Source organism: Pongo abelii, chromosome 2 (assembly GCF_028885655.2).
Source record: "Pongo abelii isolate AG06213 chromosome 2, NHGRI_mPonAbe1-v2.0_pri, whole genome shotgun sequence".
NCBI lineage: Eukaryota > Metazoa > Chordata > Mammalia > Primates > Hominidae > Pongo > Pongo abelii.
Genome location: NC_085928.1, coordinates 37,476,030 through 37,499,351, shown reverse-complemented (window position 1 = coordinate 37,499,351; position 23,322 = coordinate 37,476,030). Strand labels below are relative to the sequence as shown.

Below are 23,322 nucleotides of genomic sequence, written 5' to 3'. Positions count from 1 at the left end.
CTCTACTTCAACAGGACTGATGGACTCATACAAAAGAGAGGCATGAGCTGCACACACAAAGGAAAGGCCGTGTGAGGATACAGTGAGAAGGTGGCCATCTGCAAGACAAAGAGAGAGGCCTCAAGAGAAACCACACTTGCAGACACATTGATCTTGGACTTTCAGCCTCCAGAGTTGTGAGAAATAGACTTCCGTTATTTAAGCCACCTAATTTATACTGCTTTGTAATGGCAGCCCTTTTTCAAATGGAAATTAATTGTTTTTGTCTAGACTTGGCTGAACTATATCAAGTACACCATCTCATGAGATGGTCATCATCTTTGGTCTCTGTTTAGCACTACATGAGGCAAACAATTCCTGTAGTTATGGTGTTTATCCGAACATGGAAGACTTTAGGGTGTTTTAAGGCATTTACTTAAATATGTTTCTAATAATTCTCAAGAAGCACGTGAAAAACTAATCTGCACTTTAGTGATGCTGAATAAAGAGAATATGTACTATATGTTTATCAAATTATGGTTGCAGAAAAAGTGATGAAATATCCAAATGGTCATCACACAAATAACTAAAAATGACTGATGATCTTGCTGGGAACTCCACTTTGGAAAGAACTTTTCACTTCTGTCCAAACAAAAGCACTCAAGAGGCTGGGTAAGGGGTGGCCACTCAGTCTGTGGCATCCAGTAAATCATTGTCCACACTTAGCAGAGGGAAAACATGATCTAGTGTGGAAGAAAGACTTCTGATGCTCATGAGAACAATGTCAGTCTCAATGAATGAGACGTTCAAGCCCTCCGTCCACTTTCCATGGCGTCATCCAAATGCAGAATTACCAACAAAAATGTTTTGGCTGACCCTAGAAGCAGGGTCTCTGCCCTTTCTGGTCGCCTCTATTTATATCCAATTTTTTAATCTTTGTTCATTCTTACCTTCCTATTTGTGCAAATTGTGATGTGACTTCAAGACCCAAATTCTTTCCTGGCTCTGTTGAAACCCAAATTCATTTTTTACTTTAAGACCCTACAATAAGTCTAACACTTAACATTTATATTCCCAAGAAAAATCTTTAATTTGCAAAAACACCCTGGCTTATTCTCATTCTCTAGGCTTTTTGCATGGGAAAAGTTTTTGTGTTCAACTAGCCTGCAGACTGCGAAGTAAAACATGTCTCCTACTACAAAAAGGGAAGATCCTGCAGGTCTCTTCTAAACTGACTCCTTGTCAACCATGAAGGGGTAACAACTTCTGGACTCCCTCACTAAGGGGTGAGTCTATTATTTCTATCAGTGACAGGCTGCTAAGCTCCATAAACCAAAGACCCTATACTTATCTGGTATAGTCTCAAGAGTAGCCAGACAAGGAGTGGTATTAAGTTTGTGCTGTGAATGATATGTTCAACGGGAGGTTTTTGGAGGTAGAAAAAGATAACCTTTAGTTATTTTAAATCTTATGCTTCTGCACATCATAGACTTAAAAAAAATCTTTAGCTTTTCCAAAGCTTGGTAGATTTTCCGGAACTTCAGAAAATATATCTTTCTAAAGCAAAAATTTTGCTCCTACTATACTTTATCTTCTCCTGTTATTTAAGACACTTCAATAACAAATTTGCAAAGACACAAATTTGACAGATTAAATAAAGTTATTAATTCAGATACTTAGGATTAATATGTTTATCACATTCTCCTAGATTGCCCTGCCTGGATTTAAAAGATTATAAATCATCCAGATTATGATGGAGACTAGGGGGAATTCAATTTATACTAAGGACACCGTTTATTATTTAAATCTACTAGCCTTGATCACATTATCTGTTGATTAATTTACTAAAAATATTACTCATACATTAACAAAATAACAAAAATAACAGGCAGATTAAGAAGGTAGATGTTTGGGAATTGTTGTACATGGGATAAAAAAACAAACAAAAATATAAACCCCCAGAAAAGGAAAAAAATAAAAAGGGAGGTGTATAAGGGATATATAAAGAAACTTCTGTGTTACAGCCTGGTTAGCGTAGATCAGGTCAGAACCTCGCGAGAATATGTGAAATCTCCCTAACAGAGAACTCTGGTTAAGCCAAAAACAAAATGATATGATAAACATTTTAAGTTAAAGACCAGGAAAGATCCCAAACTAGATTCAGATATAGCTCTCTTATGAGCAAGAGGCAACTTGTTTTACGCACGTTCAACCGTTACAAAACCAAAAATGTAATTGAATGGCAGTATACAGTGGAACAAGCTTGAGAGTGAGCAGAAAAAGCACTTGCTGAAGATCAAAAAGTGGCATTACCGAATGTTGTCCCTGGAGCCTCTTTTATAGGAGAAACTGGTTCAAAGATTGTAGCAGGAACTGGCCAAAAATAATAAAAATAAAACACCAACAAAACATTAAAAATTTATAAAAACTCAGAACATTCAAAAAGAATTTTACCAGGTCATGACGTATCTGTCCAGAGCACAAAGCAAACACAATTAGCCTCCTGAGCTGACAGAAAATGGCACCTCTGTCCTTGGGTACCAATTCATCTCTTAGGAGGAATGGTCATTTACTTTGTAGTCAGATAATTCAGATAATGGTCCATGTGAAGTGTCCCAGGAGTTTTTCTCATTCTTTGGTGATCTGAACCTAACTAACAGAGCATAGTAGACCATACACATTTTGCTGAAAGCTCATCTTTGGAACAAGACCATGAGCTTTGTCCAATGTGAGTACTTAAGAGGACAAGAAGAGGGCCAGCCCCTCAGTCTGTGGTATACAGCTGGGCAACACCCAGATAAAGCCTGACTACACAGGGATGCAGATGATTCCTACCTAAAATCCAAACTCCTCAGGCCAGCATTCAAGAACCCTTCTCACTTAGCTGCAGACACCTCAATGAAATGTTCTGATCAACACCTAGAAGCCTGACAGCCTCTGGCAGTCAGAGAAACTGCCTCCTCAGGCTGGTTTCCATACATTCCCTGCCTTTCTGAATTTCTCTATTACTCTTCCCCCAGAATGATTTTCCCCTGAGAATGATTTTTCTGTTTTTAAGTGGTTGTAAAAAAAAAAAAAAAAAAAAAAAAGAAGAAAATACTACAGGAACTATATGGCCCAGAAAGCCTAGAAAATTTACTATCTGGCTCTGTCTAGAAAATGTTTGCCAACTCCTGCCTTAGATCCTTATTTGTGACTTACGTGACTCCTATAGTTAACAAGAAATAATCTCCCACTTGCATGAACATATGTTCCTTCTCTGGCTGTTTCACTTCAGCATACATTCAACATTGAAAGGATGAAGGGAATTGAATGAGAAGTGAATTAAATAGATGCTGAGAAAGAAGCATAAGGAATTTGGCAACCACATCATCTCCCCAGCCCTGTTCCACGTTGCCTAGTCTGATGTGGAATCAGCTGCTGACCATGCCCAGCTACTTCATTCTCTTTGGGTCCCACTGGGGTGGGCTTCTAGGATTCCTCAAGCATGACCTACAAATTTACCCAGTTCAGTCTGAAGCTCTTCAGGACTCGGTGTGGTTTTAGGTTTGGGATGTGGATGATGAGTTCGTTGAGGCACTTTGGGAGCTAAAGGAAGAAAACTTCAGGTTAATACAGCGTGTTTGGTTCCAGAAGCTGTGGATAAGATTATACTTGCTATAATTTCTTGACTTCCAAGAAATGTTTCTTTTGGGTTTGAAATATTTGCCCCTATTTCAATAAGGTGTCTCTTTTTATCATGTAGCTTTTTCTGAAGAATAAAAATCACATAGAAATATGTTTATTGATGAAATTTCAAGGAGCTTCTCACAGGGATTCCTGAATGAAGAACAAGTTCTAAAACCTTGCTGAGTTATGGCGGTGATGGGGGTAGGTATAGGGTGATTTTATATTTGTGATGGTACTTATAATTTAAATTTACCAACCTTGGGCGTATTTTACTCTGTACTTGGGAAAATTTTACTCTTTACTGAAACAAGAACACACCCTTACCCCAAATGGCAAAATATATATATATATTGCCATTTGGGGTAAGGGTGTGTTCTTGTTTCAGTAAAGAGTAATATATATATATATATATATATATATATATATATATAATGCAGATAGTAAACATGTAGAAATTTAGATCTGCAAGAGAACTATGTCACACCGTAATAGCTGTGCCGACTTACTCAGCCTAGATCAGGGACAGACACCTTCACCTCCACCCTCCAGTGATTATATTTGAAACTTAGTAACAAAGAATGTGGTTAGAATGTTAGGTGGGGGCAAGATGTGGGTAATTCAAAGTCATTACATTGCAATATATAAACCGACCCTAAGTTCATGCTTGGCTCTTTTACCAACAAGAAATTGTTTTAATACTCTTATATATATTAAGAAGTAATGAACGATAAAGGATAACACAGAAGCCTTGTGAAATGGGAGAAGCTGTGGTTATGATGGTGATGAATGGGTTCGAAATGAGCAGGAGAGGCAGATGTTGATGGACATAATGTGCCATTACCTGCTGTTGTCCCTGGAGCCTCAGTTCTAAGAACTGGTTCGAGGATTGTGGCAGGAACTGATCAAAAGTAATAAAAGAAACCAAAGAGATTTTGTGAACGCATGAAATGTCGGAACATTCATCTTACCACTAAAAAGCAGATTTCTAAGGCTGCAAAATTAATTCTTAATATCGTAATTCAAAAGAAAGTGGATGTATTTTTTTTCCTTTGAATATTTCTCCAAACTTTAATCAGGTACTCATTTGACTCAGAAGATAGTCAGCAATAGCCTTTGGACTTTGCTGAGCATCTCACTGAGGTCAATAGTAAGATCTTGTTGTTGGTTAACCATCTGATTCTAATGAACACTAGAAAATCTGGCTAGTCATTTTCTTAGAAAAAGATATAGTAAAGACTAGAACTTTTGTGGAAGCCAAAAAACCAAAGAGCACTCATTATAAGCAGTAATCAATAATGATAGATAGAATAAACATTTATATTTGGAAGCAAACACAGTGTAGCAGAGAGCCCCTACGGTGATCCCCAGTGGTTTCCGCCTCTGGTGTTAACACCTTTGTGTCACCTCTTCCCCTTGAGTGTGTGCTGGATCTCTGACATCTTTTTAACCAATAAAATAAAGCAAAGGTGATGGGTGTCACTCTGTTGAATAGGTGCATGTGCTGGGGGTGTGTCTGCCATGCTAACACAAGGGAGAGAGAGACAGGGAGGGAAAGAGAGAGGATGAGGAGGAGAGGATGGATTATATAAAGGTGTTAACTCCAGGAGCAGGGAATCATTGGGAGGTTGCCCTAGAGTTTGTGCACCACACATACTAACAGCCAAAAGGAAGCTGAGACTACACTCATTAAGAGACTAAGTCTTTAATAAATACAGCCGTACTTCACATAAGTAGCTGAAGAACCAACTCTCAGTTTTTGGTATCATTGGGCTGGGTATCTTCAGTTCTAAGAACAGAAAAAGCATGATCCTGTGCAGAAGTAGGGATCATTGAAGCCCCCTAGATCAAATTTAAGCTCTTGAGTAGACATCCCAGCCCCCTTTAATTCATCACTGAACAGGAGGGTATCAACGAGTTATCCTCTGTCTGGTGAGCCAGCTTCAACACATTCCCTGCTTATCAGCCTCTGTTCCCTCATCCCTCTACTCATCCAGTTTCTATGCTGGTTTCTAATTATCCTGGACATTTTCCTCCTCTAAATATTTGCCATGCTTCTAGCAGGTGGCATTTATACCATGAAAGAAATTATATTTTCATAAACATGCTGCCTCATATTCATTTCTAACTGGTTATGCAGGAATAGCTTTTGTTTACAACTACAGTGTAAACTGATTGGGAAAGAAAACATTCTTCCCACTTCTGATGTATGGACTAATATGGCTCTGGGAATTAGAAGGGACTTAATAAAAGTAGTTGATTTAAATGATTGTGCTGGCTCAATACTGAGCAGCTTTATCTTTAAGACAGGAATGAAATAAAAGAGCAAGAAGAGTAAATAATCATCAGCAGAGAAGATCCCTATAAAGGAAGCAAGAGATGCTAAGCTATTCATGTTCTCCTCACTAACCGGTAGCTTTTACTCTTAAGAGATATATAGGGCATGACACAATAGATTATATGTACATAGAACTTACAGTCCCAATCATGGTAGACTGCTTGGATTCTACAAAACAGAAACTACATATTTACCCAGTTTAGTCTGAGGTACTTCTGGATGGGGCGTGGTTTTAGGTTTGGGATGTGGACGACGGGTTCTTTTTGTTGTTGTTGTTGGAGCTGAAGGAAGAAAATTTAGGATTAATATGGTGCTGATGGCTCCATTCACTGTGAATAGGATGACATAGCTCTAGGTTTTAAAATACTTGTTAGAGTTTGAGTTGGCAGAACTTTGTCACTTTGGTTTGAAATTTTCTCCTTCAGTATCTTAATAGGTTTTCTTTGATAACTGAGATTTCTCCAGAGACAAATATTGTACATATATAATTATGTTTAAGAAACAAACATTAGAAACTATCATTATTTTCTTGAAAGTGTCCCTAACCCAAATCACTGCTTAACTCTGGTAGTGTGAGAGAGGTTCTAACCAACCCTGCACTATTCACTTATAATTTAAGATAACTAGGCTTGGGCAAATTTTCCACTTGGTAATTTACTAAACTAAGTATATAAAATTCACAGAAACATCAATAAAGCAAAAAAAATTACATAGAACTTGAAAACCAGAAAGGTGCATAAAGAAACTTCATGATATCATTTGATACTATGTTGGTGTTCTAAATAAGGAATATATGGGGAATTGCAGTTGGATCTTGGCTCTAAGAGTATTGTTCAGAGACTCAGACATGACACAGTTTCAAGCTGGGCTATGGAGCAGATAGCTGTCTTGAATTAAGTCATTGCATATTTCTTTAAAAAGAAAGTTTTCCATATTTAAAGATGAATACTGTAATGAGATGACAACAAAAGATGGTACCATAGCCTATATAGCACCATAGCGAAATCTGACAATGAGTAAGAAAAAGCACTTGCTGAAGGACATAGAGAGTCATTACCTGAAGATGTCCCAGGAGTAATAGGTCCAAAGTCTGTAGCAAGAAACGATCAAAAGCAATTTTAAAAAGAAATAAATGTTAAACACAAGAGAAAAGCCATCATTCTCTTGAAAAGTGAACTTTCCCATTATAGCATTGGTTCTATAGCCACAAAGCAAACATTTTGAAGTTCTCAAGTGAGGGTACATATTTATTTGCTTTTATGAAACAGATATAACCTTAGCATCTGTAACATGGTTAGCTACCAGTTTTTCTTATTTTTATATTATCTGATAATACAGTAGAAAACACTGCTTAGAAAAATCTTAGGACATCTAATAATGTTATGTTTAAAAATTAGGAAAAACTAATGTGAAAGTGTAGTTACACTATAAACTGGAAAACAAAGCCCTAGTTCATGACAGATGCAATTACTGATATGTTTAAGCAGATACACTGATGAATGACTAAAACAGATAATGCTCTTCTTTGTCAAGAGTGCACTTTGGAAAAAGACCAAGACCTCTGTTCAAACAAAGGCATACAAAGAACCAGATATAGAGGGTCATTCAATCCATCAAACTTGTTAGTGCATCTCTTTGTTATCAGGAGAGAAAAGGCCTGACCTCTAGGTTAGGAGAGCGTGCTGGAGCCAATTGGCTCAAATCCAATCATCAAAGTCAGGCATTCGAAGTGCTCTTTGTAGACCCATCAAAAGCAGCATTACTGTCCAACTAAAAGAACTTTGCCTTTCTTACAATCAGGTTGCATTTGCAGTTCCTATCCTTCCAATGTCACCCTCACACGACACCTTCCTGCCTCTGTTTATATGATTCCTACCAATCCACCAATAAATCTACAGGCTCTACAAATTTCAAGGTCCACGAGATGAGCTCTTGCTCTGTTGCCCGGGCTACAGTGCAAGAGTGCAATTGTAGCTCACTGCAGTCTCGACTTCCTGGGCTCAAGCGATCCTCCCACCTCATTCACTCAAGTAGTTAGGACTACAGGCGTACATCACCATACCTGGCTAATTTTTCTTAAAATTTTTGTAGAATGGAGTTCTCCCTAAAGGTTCACATTACACTTATCAGCCCACAGATGTTTTGCTTCTCTAAGAATTGACGATGTGCGTAACAGTTGGTAAAATTTAATAAATATTTGCTTTTCCTCAGATTCCTGTATATCTATTATGAAGAGTCTCACACAGGTAAGTCATTTGTTTTTTTCTAAAATATTCCTCACAGATACAAATGTTCAAAATGTGTGACAGGTTGAACTAAATATGCTAACTAGATACCTAATCAGGTCAGTTTTTGCTGAGCTGAGTAATCAAAGAGAAAAATGTAATTGAGTGTCAGAGAAGCAAGTAAAATTCCCAGGCACCAAGGAGGTCCTCACGCAAGCAGAATGAGGAAGTCACAGGTATCGCCAGAGCACTGTGTTGGTAGCAGCTGCTTTCCATGACTTGGGCCTTCACCCCAAGGGTCAAGTGGGTTATAAGGTGGCATGTTAAACTGCCACCCCCATGCCACATCCAATGGGATGCCACAGGGACAAGGAACCACATATTATTTACCTAGTTTGGTCTGCGGTGTCTCTGGGCGTGGCGTGGTTTTATGTTTGGGACGTGGACGACGTGTTCTTGTTCGTTGCGATGTTTTTGGAGCTAAAGAAAGGAAACTGGTTATTGTAGTCATATGACTCCAGAAACCAAAGAAAGGATTACACATGGTTCTAGGTTTTCTAAAGTTTTCCTAAGTCTTGAGAAATTTGTCTCTTTGGTTTAGAATTTTCTTCTGATCATCTATATGCAAAAATATGTATTTTTGGTCTACTGACAGGTCTTTTGAGACAGATGGAATATATGTAATTTAAAAAAATAAACTGCAACTTTATTATTAGTTGCTGGCATAGGATTTTCAAAGAGGGCCCATACCCAAGGGAAGTCAGACATAGGCACGTAGACATCACATCAGAGAGGGACCCAGGCCTGCCTGCTTTTGGGAGAGTGTACTAAGAAATTACTTGGCTCAGACACACATTCCATTACAAGTTATTAGTATAAGCACATTTTGTTTTCTAAAATAGTTGGTAGACAACAAAAATTCTCTGTATATCTTAAAACAACAGAAAGTAAGATGCCCACAGAATTATAATTGATATTTACCAGGCAGACATTCCTAATTGTATTTGAAATTCAGTTTTAACATAGAACACTACTGGAGCAGAATCACAGGCTCTGTCAAGCATTAATAAAGCTGGATAATATGGGAAAAATGGGACACAGACGCTGTTCACTAGTGGCGTATGGGCTTATAACCAAGTAACTTGTTTTAAGCACTTTCAATACATTCAAAATGAAGAATATAGTTCAATGACAAGAGGATGATGAGAAAATCTTATGAAAGAAAAAACCCTTAGCCCAAATAGTGATGGAATAGATTAGACAATGAGCAGAAAAAACTCATACTTAAAGACATAAGAGGTCATTACCTAATGTTGTCACTGCAGCCTCAGTTCTCACAGTTACAGGCTCAATGTCTGTGGTGGGAACTAACCAAAAGCAATACAATAAACAATGGAGATTAAGAAACACAGAAAAAGAAAGTTATTTTGAAAATGAATCTTCTTAACCCTTTAATGTTTTAAATGCATTTCTGAACTCTGGGAAAATATTATTTGTTTTCCCCTAACTAGCCAAACTATCATATCCATTTATTTCACAAAATATCCATACCCTTTGCATCCCTATAAGGGCAATGAAAAATATTTTTCTGTATTTCATTATCTGATTCCAACAACATAAAAAACCTGGATCCAAGAAAATCTTAGTTGTCCAATATATAATTTTAAAGTACTCTAAAAATTTGTTATAAAAGCTTCTGTTGGTATTTAAGAAGTTTTCACCACCATTATTAATTTGTTTTGAGAGTGGTAGTTGTGAGGAGAATTAGAAAAATGTTTTCAGTCTATTTACTGGAGATTTGTGAGAGTTGTGCAAAAGTCTTGTACCTTTTATTTGTAATAAATGTGATATTGCTTCTTACTCTGCCTCCTTATTCATTTATTTCAAATGGCTAATTAGGAGATAATTATTCAAGTAGAAAACAGAGATAATTAAGAAAAAGGTCTAAAAGATAATAATACAACTTTTTGTCTAGATAAAAAGGATTTCTATAACATTCTGAAATTGATTATATATAGATATAAAATTAATCAAGAATTGTAACTCTCTGGTATTAGCATCTCCATTTATCTTTCACTAAACCCAGAAGGCTAAATGTAACATTCAAACATCTCACCCTCAAAAACTCTTTAGGCATTTATAGAGAGGCTCAAGACATCATAGTACAAAGTTGGTTTAAGCCACCACTGAGAGCATCTTCAGAACTAAAGGCATATATAATAGACGAGATGGAGGAAGTCAGGACAACAGGATGACAACAATATTTATAACTAATTGCCTTCAAACAAAACAGAGAATCCTTATTTTGTTTGGAATTTTGCATCGCAAGATGAATTTAGCAACAGAAAGATCAATTTGCATATGAATAATGTAGAACAGGAAGAAAGGACTTTTGCGAGAAAGAAACAGTTATGTACCATCATGAACTCCTTATAAACACATTGAGGACAAACTCCAACCAGCTTTTTCATTGCTCCCCTCCCGCATCCATAAATTGTACCCACAAAGAAGCAGAGGTTTCAAAAAATTTTCTGGTTTGAAAGATGGATATAGACAGAGTGACTGTGACTCAAGCAATCTGAATGTCTCTGAAGGTGATGGAAGAAAGAATAACAATTACGTGTTACAAGCTGAGCAGCAGATCTAAGGATGTCTAATGATGTTAAAAAGGCCCCTGTTGAAAATAGTAAACAATTTTTAAAAATGAAAACAAAAACGGTGAATGACAATTGTGCATATTATAGCTAATGAAAAAAGAGATGAGAGGGGCAAGCTCAGAGAAACACTGGCCGAGAAGGAAGAAAGCATCATTACCTATGGTCATCGAGGGAGCTTCGGTTTCAAATGGAACAGGCTCAGAGACTGCATCACAAAAAATAAACAGATATAAGTAATAAAAGCAAGGAAGTCTAAACTTTTGGGTGCTCACTCGTGTTTAATTCAGAGGACACAGAGTCTAGTTTATTCTAAGTTAATATAAATTGCCTTCTTGATAGGCTTATTATGTGAGATGCTTCTTAGCAAATTAAAATTTTATACTAATTGGAATCTTGGGAGAAAATTTCAACTGCAAAACAGTTGGATTCTGAGAACTGTTATATAAATATCTTCTTATGTGGGAAAAAATTACTCAGTTAACAGTTACTGTTTAAAATGTTGGCCGGGCACGTTGGCTTATGCCAGTAATCCCAGCACTTGGGGAGGCCAAGGCAGGTGGATCACCTGAGGTCAGGAGTTCAAAAGACCAGCCTGGCCAACATGGTGAAACCCCATCTCTACTAAAAATACAAAAATTAGCCTGGTGTGGTGGCGGGTGCCTGTAGTCCCAGCTACTGAGGCGTAGGCAGGAGAATCGCTTGAACCTGGGAGGCAGAGGTTTCAGTGAGCCGGCTGCACCACTGCACTCCAACCTGCATGACAGAACGAGACTCCATCTCTAAATAAATAAATAAATAGGATAAAATAAAATGTCAATAGAGTATTTTAGAGGAAGCTAATCCCTGACTAGCAAGTCTTCTTTTCAGTTGAGCCTATAAATGAAGAACAGTGTCAGCCTTCTGTGTGTACTAACAGTGGTTACTAAAATCACTTTCAAAAATGTTTCAGATACAGAAAACTCAGGCTTCTGTTCATCACAAATTCAGAAAATAGGCCTAAAAAAGCTTTAAGAAAATGAAATGCCAGTCAATCAGGTATAAAATTTACTAATTTCCTACATATTGACTTGTTCATTTAGCACTTAAAACATCAGTGTGGCTACTTGGAGAAGATAATGAACAAAATTATGGTATTTGGGTTTCCATGATTTATATGATATGACAGATTGGAAACATTTTCAGCAATGTTTCCAAAGAAAATCCTGTTAAGCTAAAGCACTGGAAATTATGTTTACCGGATTTAGTTGGTGGCATGTCTGGTTCTGCTGTGGCTTGGGGTTTAGGAAGTAATTGTTTTGGTGGTTTTGAACCTGAAGAAAATTAGAGTGCCATAATTAGTGTTACAGCTGAGCTGTGAATGTGAAGATTAATGTTACTTACACATTGTTTTCCTATTTATAGATCAAGGCATTGAAAGTAATCATTACCAGGCTGAATTTGAGGTGCATCTGGTCTGTGTGTGGTTTTAGGTCTCTCAGATGGTTTTGAGGCTAGAGGAAAAGGTATTAAAATTACCACAATGGGTCATGGCTTGTGACTTCAAAATTAAGGACACGTATGCAGAACAAAGACACTATATAAATTCAATGAATCCGTAAAAATTTCTGGGGTGTGGGAAGGGTGAAAAGGGTGTCTATTTTAACTACACACTAGCATAATTAGTTTTTCCAGAAAGGAAAACTAATTACTAAATGCTCAAAATGTGTTTTTGAGCAAAAGTAATGAGGACGGTCATAAGACATTTTTCCTATATAATTTCAAAATAGACAAACTATATTAGTTCTATGTCTTTGATCAAAAGGTTTTCTTCAGTATACAAACAGTAAGGTAGAAATCTGATTGCTTAGGAGGCGATCTGGAAGTAATCCATAAACATTTGAAATTACACATGAGAAATAATGTTACATGGCTGCCGATGTCTGGGATCTTCCAAAGTAAAGCCATGATAGATTTTGAGCGCTAAGAAACTATAATGAAATGATTATAATCAAACAGTATTAGTATTAAAAACAATAAAACCAGCTTGGGACTTTTAATGCTGTCAAGTTCCAAAGACCATCACTAGTTTTACATTGGATTCTAGATCAAGAACGATCTTGGTACCTCTAGCTATCCAAACCTACTCAAAAACATTTTTCAAAGAAACAGAAGAGCCGAAGAAGCCATTATTTCATGCAGCTTTTTAAAAAGAAGAAAGTCTTAGAAGTTGAATCAGTAAAGCAGAGAAATGCTAACCATGGCACTGGAGTAAAATTTTGCCATTTGTTCAGTTCAGGATGAGCACAGAGGTCCCTGTGTGAGAAGGAGTTGATGCCTTTCTCAATCCCATGACACATATAGGGCAGACAGAAGGTCAGCAGAGAACCAGGAAGTTGTGTCCAAGACCACAGACCTTCCCTAAATGAGCACACTGGATTGTTTTAGAACTCTCCTATCTTTAGGATCTTCAGACCCAGACAGGAAAGGTGAGGAAAAGCATGGGATGAAACTGTGATGAGGTGGTGGAACTGCAGTCATGCCTGGAATGGAGAGTGGGGAAAGCAAAAGCTACAATCAGTGAAAGCAGCCGCGGTGGAGGGAGTAGAATTACCAGTTGTGGGCACCAAGGGCTCCGGTTGCATCGTGGCAGGTTCCAGAGCTACAGAAGCAAACATCAAAAACATGAAATATTTCAAGAAGTGGCATCGTGAGGAGGGAGACATTATGCCTCAAGCTGGGACACTCTATCTAAATGATGCATTTTTTCTTTTTTTTTAATCATTATTATTATACTTTAGGTTTTATGGTACATGTGTGCAATGTGCAGGTTAGTTACATATGTATACATGCGCCATGCTGGTGCGCTGCACCCACCAACTCGTCGTCTAGCATTAGGTATATCTCCCAATGCTATCCCTCCCCTCTCCCCCCACCCCGCAACAGTCCCTGAAGTGTGATGTTCCCCTTCCTGTGTCCATGTGTTCTCATTGTTCAATTCCCACCTATGAGTGAGAATAATGATGCATTTTTTCTGAATGTGATTTTCTCTTTTACAGTTCCCATTTTCCTTTCTCCTTGTTGCTTTCCCACACCTCATCTGCCATGAATGTACATCATCAGATTTCAAGGTGCTTTACTTTAATAATTCACTTAATGGGCCAGCTTTCTGCTGTGTCTGCCTAATAACTATGACTGAGAGTATAAACATATTATATAAAATATTACATATATAAAATGAATATAGAAAGTGAGTACAGATGCTCAGTTATAAAAGTCAATTCCACTGGTTCCTAAAGCCCAGCTGCTCAAGTAGCTGATATCAAACCAGAAGCTGCCATATTCCACTTTCTATGTTAATTGGAACCTGAATATCTCATTTACCCGGTTTGGACTTGGGCACTTCTGGACTAGGTGTGGTTTTAGGGCGGGGACGGGGGCGGGGGCGACGACCTGGTCTTTTGGTTTTTCGTGGTGCTGAAGAAAGAAAATTAGCAAGTTAATACAAGAAGGGTGGATTTACAAACTGATGATAAATATTACAACCATCTTAGAAGGACATTTAAACCCTTTGATTTACTGTGGACATGTTTCCATCTGTTTTGCAAATTTCTATCATTATTTATGTAGTTAAATGAGGTCTTGAATAATTTTTTTTGTCACAGATTAATAAACTGTCCAAGAGATCTGTCTGTTCTTCCATTTTGAGATGGAAAATCTCAAAACTTTGTACAGTTTAGAGAAGACAGTCACTCAAAAATATTGAAGGCATATGTTCAACAGGAACATGAGAAAGGTTGCTTTTATAAAGCCATTTGGGATAAAAATTAAAATTTGGCCTAAGATTTAAACAGAGAAATTTTTCACTTAGCATTTAAAATATCCACAAATCAACAATATATGCAGAAGGCTTTGAATTTACTAATTATTTCAGGACAGGCAACTTTTAAAAAATGAGATAGAGTTTATAAACTATACCTATATGAATTAACTTTTTTTCTGAAGAACAGAGAACTCACACACACACAAATGGACATTAATGTATTAATTCATTAATGTGAGTCTGTCAACACAGATACCAACAGACATGAAAAGAGGAAACAAAGGTCACCCACTCAATAACTCTATTACCTAACGTTGTTGTTGAAGGTTTGGTTCCTGGTGTTTCACGTCCTAAGACAATGTGAAAAAAATCACCAAGAAAGAATCAAGATCAAAGGAAAAATGACATGTATTTAAAACATGGAATATGCTTAATTTTTAATTACTAGATTGAGCAAATACAAATGGTGATACTTTTATCCACATGCAAAGTTTCTTTTCTACTTCAATAGATTCCTGTGTTTTCGACAAAGCGAACAAAAAATTTAGCCAGTCAGTTAAGTTTGGAAAGAGAAATGGAACAAAAAGGCATGATTCTCACTTGGAATATGTGACTGTAATAAAGTAACCAGCAGTTCATGTTATGAAGGAAAATATGGGTAATTGGCTAAGATGGCACCAGAACACATTTTTTTTTTTTTTTTCTCTTTTGAAGAAAAGGAAGCTATAAAGATTGGGGTTGGTTTTTCTATTTCTCTTTGAGTGGATTTCCTAGTGACACATCAGGGTATTTAGATCTGGAAAGACCATGGCACTTTTCAAGAAAATCTGCAAAAGTTAGAGTTCTGAAAGTAAGAAAAACACTTCCAAAAGAGAAAACATAAATATGTCCTATGAAAGTCAGGGTCCTCCCTGGCAATAAACAGGCTAGAACAAGCTCAGGGTATATTCCTCAAATGTAAATGAAGGAGAATAAAGAATCTACCAAATTAAAATTAGTATTGCTTTCATGGGTGTCTCAGAACCACTGCTAAGTCAAGCACAGGCTGAGAGTATATCTTCGGGCAAAAATGGCTGGAAAAAGATCTGAAGGAAAATTAAGAAATATTAGGCTGGGCACGGTGGTTCACGCCTGTAATCCCAGCACTTTGAGAGGCCAAGGCGGGTGGATCACCTGAGGTCAGGAGTTTGAGACCAGCCTGGCCAACATGGTGAAACCCCGTCTCTACTAAAAATATAAAAAATTAGCTGGGCATGGTGGCTCAGGCCTGTAATCCCAGCCACTTGAGAGGCTGAGGCAGGAGAATTGCTTGAACCTGGGAGGCAGAGGTTGCAGTGAGCTGAGATCACACCACTGCACTCCAGCCTGGGCAACAAAACAAGAGCGAAACTTCATCTGGAGAAGAAAAAAAAAAAAAAACAAAAAAACCCCAAAGCTGAACAAAGTTGAACATGGAGAGTGTTAAAAATACTTTGTTTTCACTCATTAAAAAAAGCTTTATTACCTATTGTTGACTGTGATGGCAGCAGAGTCTGAGGTTCTGGGGCTGCAATAAAAGCAAGTAAGATCAAAAGCAATGCTGAAGAGCACCATCTAAGATAGAAGTTACGTGTTCTTTACTATAAACGGTGTTCTCTCCTGGGTGAATGATTAGGTTCTACTGGCTTATGCCAGTGAAGTTCAACCTTCCACATCCTCTCTACAAACCACAAGAATTGAGAATTCTCATTTTTGTTGTTGATCTTTAGCTGTTACTGTCACTTCCCAATATTCTGGTTTGCCTCTGGTGCTGAGGAAATACTAACTTAGAGGGAGTTCTGGGTAGCCTCTCTGAGGTTGTTCAGAGTGTCCTGTCACCTGCTATTTGTTTCTTGCAGGACAGCCAGGTTCATCCAAGGAAATGGAACAGGCAACAAACTCACCACCTGGTACCGTGTCTGTGCTGTTAGTTTGCCATCTCCAGCTTGGCTGGACCTGACGCTCTCTCACAAAAGAGATAAGAAGTAAACTTTTTGTTCAAAAGCGACCACAAGTGTTCATATGATGTCCCCTGTATTCACTAGTATCTATTGCTGGTAAACAAATTGGTTCACATATGAAACTTAACCCATTTGGATTGGTAAATCAATGAGTCCAAAAGCAGTCTCAGATTTCATAAAATGCTAAATTAAATAACAGTATCTAAATATTCTGATAAACTTTCCAATGTTTATTCAAACCAGCAATAAGTTTCAAACTAGCATAAGCTAGCATAAACTAGCAATGTTTATTCAAACTAGCATAAGCAATTAAACTTCATGTTGAATTTAGTTTGGTTACAATATTTGGGCTTAAAAAAAGATTACCCAATAGGTTTCTCATTATTCTATGAACAAAAAGAATTGTTTAAGAAGGAGAAAATTAAAAAGGAATTGTTTATTTTTGAAACGGAAAGAAAAAGTTAAGATTCTTTGACTTTTCTTAAAGGAAGAAACTAATCAATGTGGCACTCATAGACCATCTTAATAGAACTGAAATCATTCTTCTACTTATACATTTCTAATATTAGACTTATCAGGAATGATCTCTGATATTACTTGACAAGGGAGTGTGGCAGGTTTTGAGAATATGTAGTGACTAAAAAAGAACTATAACAATAGTTTCTATGTGGCAACTAACAACAACTGCTTCTATATAGCAACTAGTTTTTAGCAACGGAAAAATATAATAATGCAGGTAGAGAATTTTTATTTCTTCTAAAAGCAATGCATAATAGCATAAGGTGCTATTTAAAGGTATTATCACCCATTAACATATCTGTGATCAAAAAATTTTTGCGTTGAGGCTAAAGAGTACAAATTAGGTGCAAAAGAAGCAGGTTAAAGTTGTTTGTAAAAGCCCAGAATTCTGATTTCTCAAGAACTTGTGCAGAAATAGATTGTAACAGACGAATGGCAAAAGCAGTAGTGATATGTCAGACTGAAGTTCATATAACAAAGTAAAAATTCTGAGTGTGTGTGTGAGTGAGTCTGTATGATAGAAGAGAGAAGGGAGGAAGGAGGGTGTGTGTATGTGAGAGGGAGGGAGGGAAAGAAAGACAGGGAGGGAGAGGATGTGTGTGTATGTGTGTGAGAGAGAGAGGGAAGGAGAGAAGAAAGAGTCTGTGGGAGAAGGAGAGAGAGAGAGGAGAGTATGTATGTGAGAGAGAGTGTGTGAGAAAGAGAAAGGGAATTGTATGTGTGTATGTGTAAGAGAGTGTATGTGTAAGAGAGTGTATGTATAGGTCTAGGTATCTCAGATGCTATAGGACAAGAAGAAAATAAACATCAGTACATGAAATATAATAAATATCAAATAATCATTCATACCTGAAGATAGCAAACAAAAAATTATTTTGAAACTTCAAAATTGTAATTCATGTTTTTGATTCTACAAAGTTGCCTTCCACAAGTGAAAAATAAAATTTGCTACTCATTGCATCTTTTAGACTTCACAAAAATTAAAGAAACTTGTTTTTGAAATTATAAGGAAAAATCTGCATTTTTGAGTTCCTGACTGAGTTTGAGACCAAATAGGGATAGAACTCCATCAATTAAGCTTCAAAGTCAATTGCACATAAAAACAGTAAGGTCTATGTTTAGTAAAAATAAATATATCTTCTGACACGACTTTTTCTATTTGACAATCATAACGTATTATAGGTAAAGGTATAAAATGTTCCATAACAAAGCTGAGTGTTCTGTAAATGACTAAGCCACTTATCTCAGCACAAAACAAAGACAAATTTGACTCACATGTGTGGCTAGGAATGAGAACAATTTACAATTCTATCCACCTCGGAAGACAGTTAAGTGAAACAAACACCTGTAATTGGGGGCACTCCCTTATTTTCAGTCCATTAGAAGCTTAAAGATTAAACCATGAAGGAAACGATTCCCATTGGATGAGGTAGACAAGTTAAGACATGGTAGGTGGCTGCGGTTTTTGAGAAATGCGCTGAATTGTACCTATAAAACAAGCCCAAATCAATGTGGATTTTTACTCGTTGACTTAACCACCAAGCAAAGCCAAAGGAAAAGGAGCCTGTAATGGAAAGTGAAACAGAAAAATAGAAGAGTGTGCGGAGAGGGCTGGGAAAGGCCTCAAAAAGCTTTGGGTGGTTTATTTGCTCTTCTGAACCTTGGCTAGAAATAGACATCTTTAGGAGAGCTATAAAGGTGGTCTGCCCTGAATAAAAATAAATAAAATTTAAGAAGCCAAAACCAAAGCAATGGTTTGCGGAGATCAGCCATCATCCTGTGTTGCTATGGACCATTCAAGGTCCATTTGAGTTGGCACAGGCCTAGGTGTGGATTGTGAAGTCATTACATTGCTGTTAGAGGAAAAGGGGTGGATTTTCTTTGATGATTAGAAGGTTTAGAAATCAAAGGAATGTAAACACATTAGCCTCCAAGTAATTCTTCCCATGTTAAAAGGAAATGTCAAATTAAGAAGTCTTTTTGCTCAAACACCTTACGATGATAAAAATATAACCTTCCTCCCTCATTTGTATTAAAGAATTTCCTCTCAGAAATCTTGTCTTAGCAACCGCTGAAATGAATAACGTAATCTATCATATATAAACTATAACCAATGTTTGGAGAAATTTGACGATTTCCAATTTTATGTTGTAATAACAGAAATAATTCATTTGAGAGAAATCCTTATTTAAATTTGGTGACTCAAACAAACAGTACTATTTCATGATCTGCTTGGTAATAGTCCTCTGTTCAAAATACAGCATAGTTACTGCTCTATCCCAAAGCTCTCTAAGCGTGATTTTTAAATAAGTGGGTATTAAACCCTTCTCTCATACAGCTAACTGTCAGAGTTATTTGATTTAAACCACTATTAAGGCTTTTGAGTTTTATTAGCTATGCTTCTTCCTCTGAAAAACCTGAGTGAGAGTTTTTCATTCCATTTCTCTGACTTGGAGACCTCATCCATGGTCACAGTGTCCACTATACTCCCTTTGCCTAATCCCTAATTTCCTTCAGTCTGCACCTACACCTGGAAATCTCACTGCTTCTTTACAGGGAGTAATGAGAACTTTTTCTTTAAGCAGTTACATTTTTCTTCCTTAGCCATTTCATTGCAAAAATAAATCATACCCACTTTAGCAGAAAATCTCTTGCTTTAATAATCCTACTTTGTAAACATGCCATTAATGGAAATGCAAGTTCAAAATCCATTAAACATTATAGTGAGAAATACTGTCTTCCCAGAGCTAAGGGTTTAAAATTTAGATAATGATGACACTGAGTGGTGACAAGTTTCCCTGTAGTCAATCTTATAAGTCAACATTTAAAACCGCTACGTGGATTACAGATAGATTAAAAAACCTCCAAGATTTGCTCATTCAATATGTTCCACAATCTTTATGTCTTAAATTATATATATAGAATGATCTCTTCCTGCAAAAGCAGCCTTTTTTTTTTTTAAAGGAAAACACCACTAAAAATTCCTAAGAGGTAAACAGAGGTCCATGTCCAGAAATCGGCCCCAATTTAGAAGTCTTGGAACACTAGGAAAATACAGGTCTTTCTGGTCTTCTAGCCTGAGAACTGAGAAACTCTAAAATAATGCAGAGTTCTTAGAAGACAGAAACACTTCTCCCCTTTCCAGCTGAAAGGATATTGTTTACATGATTAGAATTCCAGTCAACATTGGTATCGGAAACTATTTTGCAGTAGTAGACAAGGGAGTTCTCAATCATTCACATCATTACATTTCTATGTTTTCTCTGTGATGATCATGAACATTGCTCAGAGCAATGCTGTGATATCACAGTGGCTATTTATGATTAGATCATTTCACTGCATGCTTACACTTTTCATGGAAAAATGTAACAAATGTCAAAATATAAATCAGAAATTCTTGCTCCAAATAATTGCATAAAATTTGTTTTCAACCCCGCTTTTGGAATATTCAAAAAAGTTTAGGGTAATTACCAGGTTTGGTGTGTGTCACTTCTGGGCTGAGAGGGATTTTAGGTTTCAGAGAAATAAATTGTGTTTTACTGGGAGCTGGAAAAATAAAGAAACAAAATAATAAACAAATCAATATTTAGGCATCTCAGTGTCTAAAAACACAGAAGGAAAACCTAGAAATAAACTATACATTAAATGGAATGAACTCGTCTTCTTGGAAGATTTTGGAAATATTCCATTAAGAGAATATTTCATGATCCATTCACAGAGAAGTAGTTAATTTTCATCTTGTTTAGAAAAAACATTTCAAGAGTATATTTAACTAACAAATATAGCATTGCTACTAAATAGTCACAGTAACTACTCAAAGTAAAGATAGTTCTTATAATCTATGATTTTTAAAAATCAGTCTAATTATTTTGCACTCTTACTTCATATTTCTCAAGCTCATCCAAGTCTGAGCACTAGGGAAAAAAACCACCATGTTTTACAATTAATATTCACTGACGTACGTGCAGGATGTGCAGGTTTGTTACACAGGTAAACTTGTGCCATGGTGGTTTGCTGCACCTATCAACCCCTCACCTAGGTATTAAGACCAGCTATATTTTTATCAGCTTTATAAACTAAAAAGGAAAAATCTAAAATCATTCAACCAGTAGCTGATGTGCATGTCTTTTGCAGATGCGACAATAAATTTAAACTTCCTGCATACAATTTTAGGGTGGTGTTTTTCTTTTTCTCCTAATATTTCCAGAATCTGTCACTTTGAGCCTGTCTACCTAAACACATTTTAATAATAAAAAAACTACTCTCAAAAAAATTCACCAATAGGTATAATGCTATGATCTGAAGCATAAAGTAATTCTACTAACATTAAAATTAAAAATTCTTTTTCCAAATGAAGTCTGAAGTTGAACTTGAGAGTCTTACTAAAAAATAAAAGAAAAAGAGAACTATATACAAGATTCAACTTCAAATACAATGAGTGGATAGATGACAAGGAAGCAGCAATGGTTCAAAAGCTGGCACAGAATGACATCTGAAGGCTGAGTTCAGATCTACTAACTGTCGGGCCAGCTAGCCACAACCACAATAGCCATGGAGTTGGTGCACTCTCTGAGATGGGCCATACTGTTCAAATGAGCCATTTTGAATATCTTAACAGCTAACAGACATTACATAAAAGCTGGGGTACTGGATTTTCCATGGTGAAATGAAGCAACACGTTTACTAAGGACATATCATTATTACCCGGTGTTGTCCATGTAGGTTCAGGGCTTTTAGAAATTTTAGGTGTAATTGTTCCAGCACTTGTGGTTCTTTCTGGTGATGGAAAGGAAAAAAAAAATTGAAATATCCTAGAGACAATAAAAAGATATCCTCTAAAGAGGAACTAAATGATCCATTTAAAATCCTGCCATATTTAGTAGTCAAAGTATACAATGAGTAAAAGTTTTGAGGAAGAATTTTTAAACTGTCATAACAGTATACATCATACAAAATTACATTTATCTTATAATGCAATAAGCAAAACCCAGTTGGTCAAGCATGATTCTGAGTATATTGTTTGACAATGAAGAATTGACCTCCAGGTTAATAAGCATCTGTACCACCTGAAGTCTGTGCTATAATATATATGTTACTCCCTTCTCCTTTTCTTCCAAATCCTACATGTATTTTGGGGTCTGCATCTTCAACTCTTTCTTGGAGCATTTACAAAAATATTATAGTCTCAGAAATAAGTTATGTAAATGTATGTTGTGCTGCCATTTTTATGTTTTATCTTCTCAAGGATATAATCTATTTGAAAACCAGAGTCGCGTCCTCCCTAACTCAGCCATTGCCCTGGTGAAACATTGAAAACAGAGTAGGTACCAAAAAATAAGAACCATCACCCTAATGAACATTATAATAAACATGGACACCAAAAAAATGAATTACATGTATCACCCTGTATTGCTATGAGTGGGACTTGTTTCTAGGTTTTTACCAAAATTCACATGCAGAAATATAATTTTCAGTAAACCCCTTTTGGAGACATTTGAGTTTTGTTATTTTGCATTATTAATTATTCATCTTTAGTTAATCTCAAATTTTGTAAGGAAACTAACCTATAAAACATATCCTTTTTTTTTTTTTCCTGAGATAGAGTCTTGCTCTGTTGCCCAGGCTTGAGTGCAGTGGTGCTATTATAGCCCACTGCAACCTCAAACTTCTCGGCTCAAGCAGCACACCATGCCTGGCTAATTTTTTAAACTTTTTGCAGAGACAGGGTCTCACTATCTTGCTCAGGCTGGTCTCAAACTCCTAGCCTCAAGTGATCCTCCTGCCTTGGCCTCCCAAAGTGCTGGAGTTGCAGGTGTGAGCCACTGCACCTGGCTATCCTTCTTACTATAGGAAGATGGACATTGTCTATCTGGAATTACGTATCATGTAAGGATAAAGAGACATTTACCAGGTTTGGTTCTTGGTGGTTTGGGCCGGGGGCGTCGTTTAGGTGTAGAAGGGATAGACGTAGTTTGCTGGGGAGCTGAAAGAAGATTTAATATAGCTTTGATAAATGATATTTTTCAGGGGTCAATCAGGTTGTACCTGTAAATTTGCAAACTTCAAGTACAAGAACTGCTTTATATTTCCTTGTATCCTTAGAATGTCCAGTACATCTTGTTTTATACATAGTAGGTGCTCAATAAACAAGGGGTGACTG

General features: G+C 36.8%; 1 protein-coding gene across 50 annotated transcripts in view; it reads right to left on the bottom strand.

Annotated features, from left to right (window-relative positions):
• ABI3BP (ABI family member 3 binding protein) overlaps nucleotides 1-23,322 on the bottom strand; it is a 255,427-nt gene that overhangs the window by 77,545 nt on the left and 154,560 nt on the right. For 34 of the 50 annotated variants that reach the window (XM_024245145.3, XM_024245155.3, XM_063721849.1 and 31 more), the window contains 17 exons: nucleotides 23,071-23,145; nucleotides 21,867-21,938; nucleotides 20,634-20,708; nucleotides 16,169-16,210; nucleotides 14,973-15,014; nucleotides 14,226-14,318; nucleotides 13,456-13,503; nucleotides 12,293-12,355; nucleotides 12,101-12,175; nucleotides 11,023-11,070; nucleotides 9,516-9,575; nucleotides 8,599-8,688; nucleotides 7,041-7,073; nucleotides 6,178-6,264; nucleotides 4,490-4,546; nucleotides 3,484-3,567; nucleotides 2,293-2,352 (listed from right to left, as the gene is read on the bottom strand). In XM_024245145.3, the coding sequence (XP_024100913.3) occupies nucleotides 2,293-2,352; nucleotides 3,484-3,567; nucleotides 4,490-4,546; nucleotides 6,178-6,264; nucleotides 7,041-7,073; nucleotides 8,599-8,688; nucleotides 9,516-9,575; nucleotides 11,023-11,070; nucleotides 12,101-12,175; nucleotides 12,293-12,355; nucleotides 13,456-13,503; nucleotides 14,226-14,318; nucleotides 14,973-15,014; nucleotides 16,169-16,210; nucleotides 20,634-20,708; nucleotides 21,867-21,938; nucleotides 23,071-23,145 (1,104 nt within the window). The remainder of the gene's footprint in view (nucleotides 1-2,292; nucleotides 2,353-3,483; nucleotides 3,568-4,489; nucleotides 4,547-6,177; nucleotides 6,265-7,040; nucleotides 7,074-8,598; nucleotides 8,689-9,515; nucleotides 9,576-11,022; nucleotides 11,071-12,100; nucleotides 12,176-12,292; nucleotides 12,356-13,455; nucleotides 13,504-14,225; nucleotides 14,319-14,972; nucleotides 15,015-16,168; nucleotides 16,211-20,633; nucleotides 20,709-21,866; nucleotides 21,939-23,070; nucleotides 23,146-23,322) is intronic. The other 16 variants (XM_024245149.3, XM_063721847.1, XM_063721826.1 and 13 more) reach the window with 2 other exon arrangements.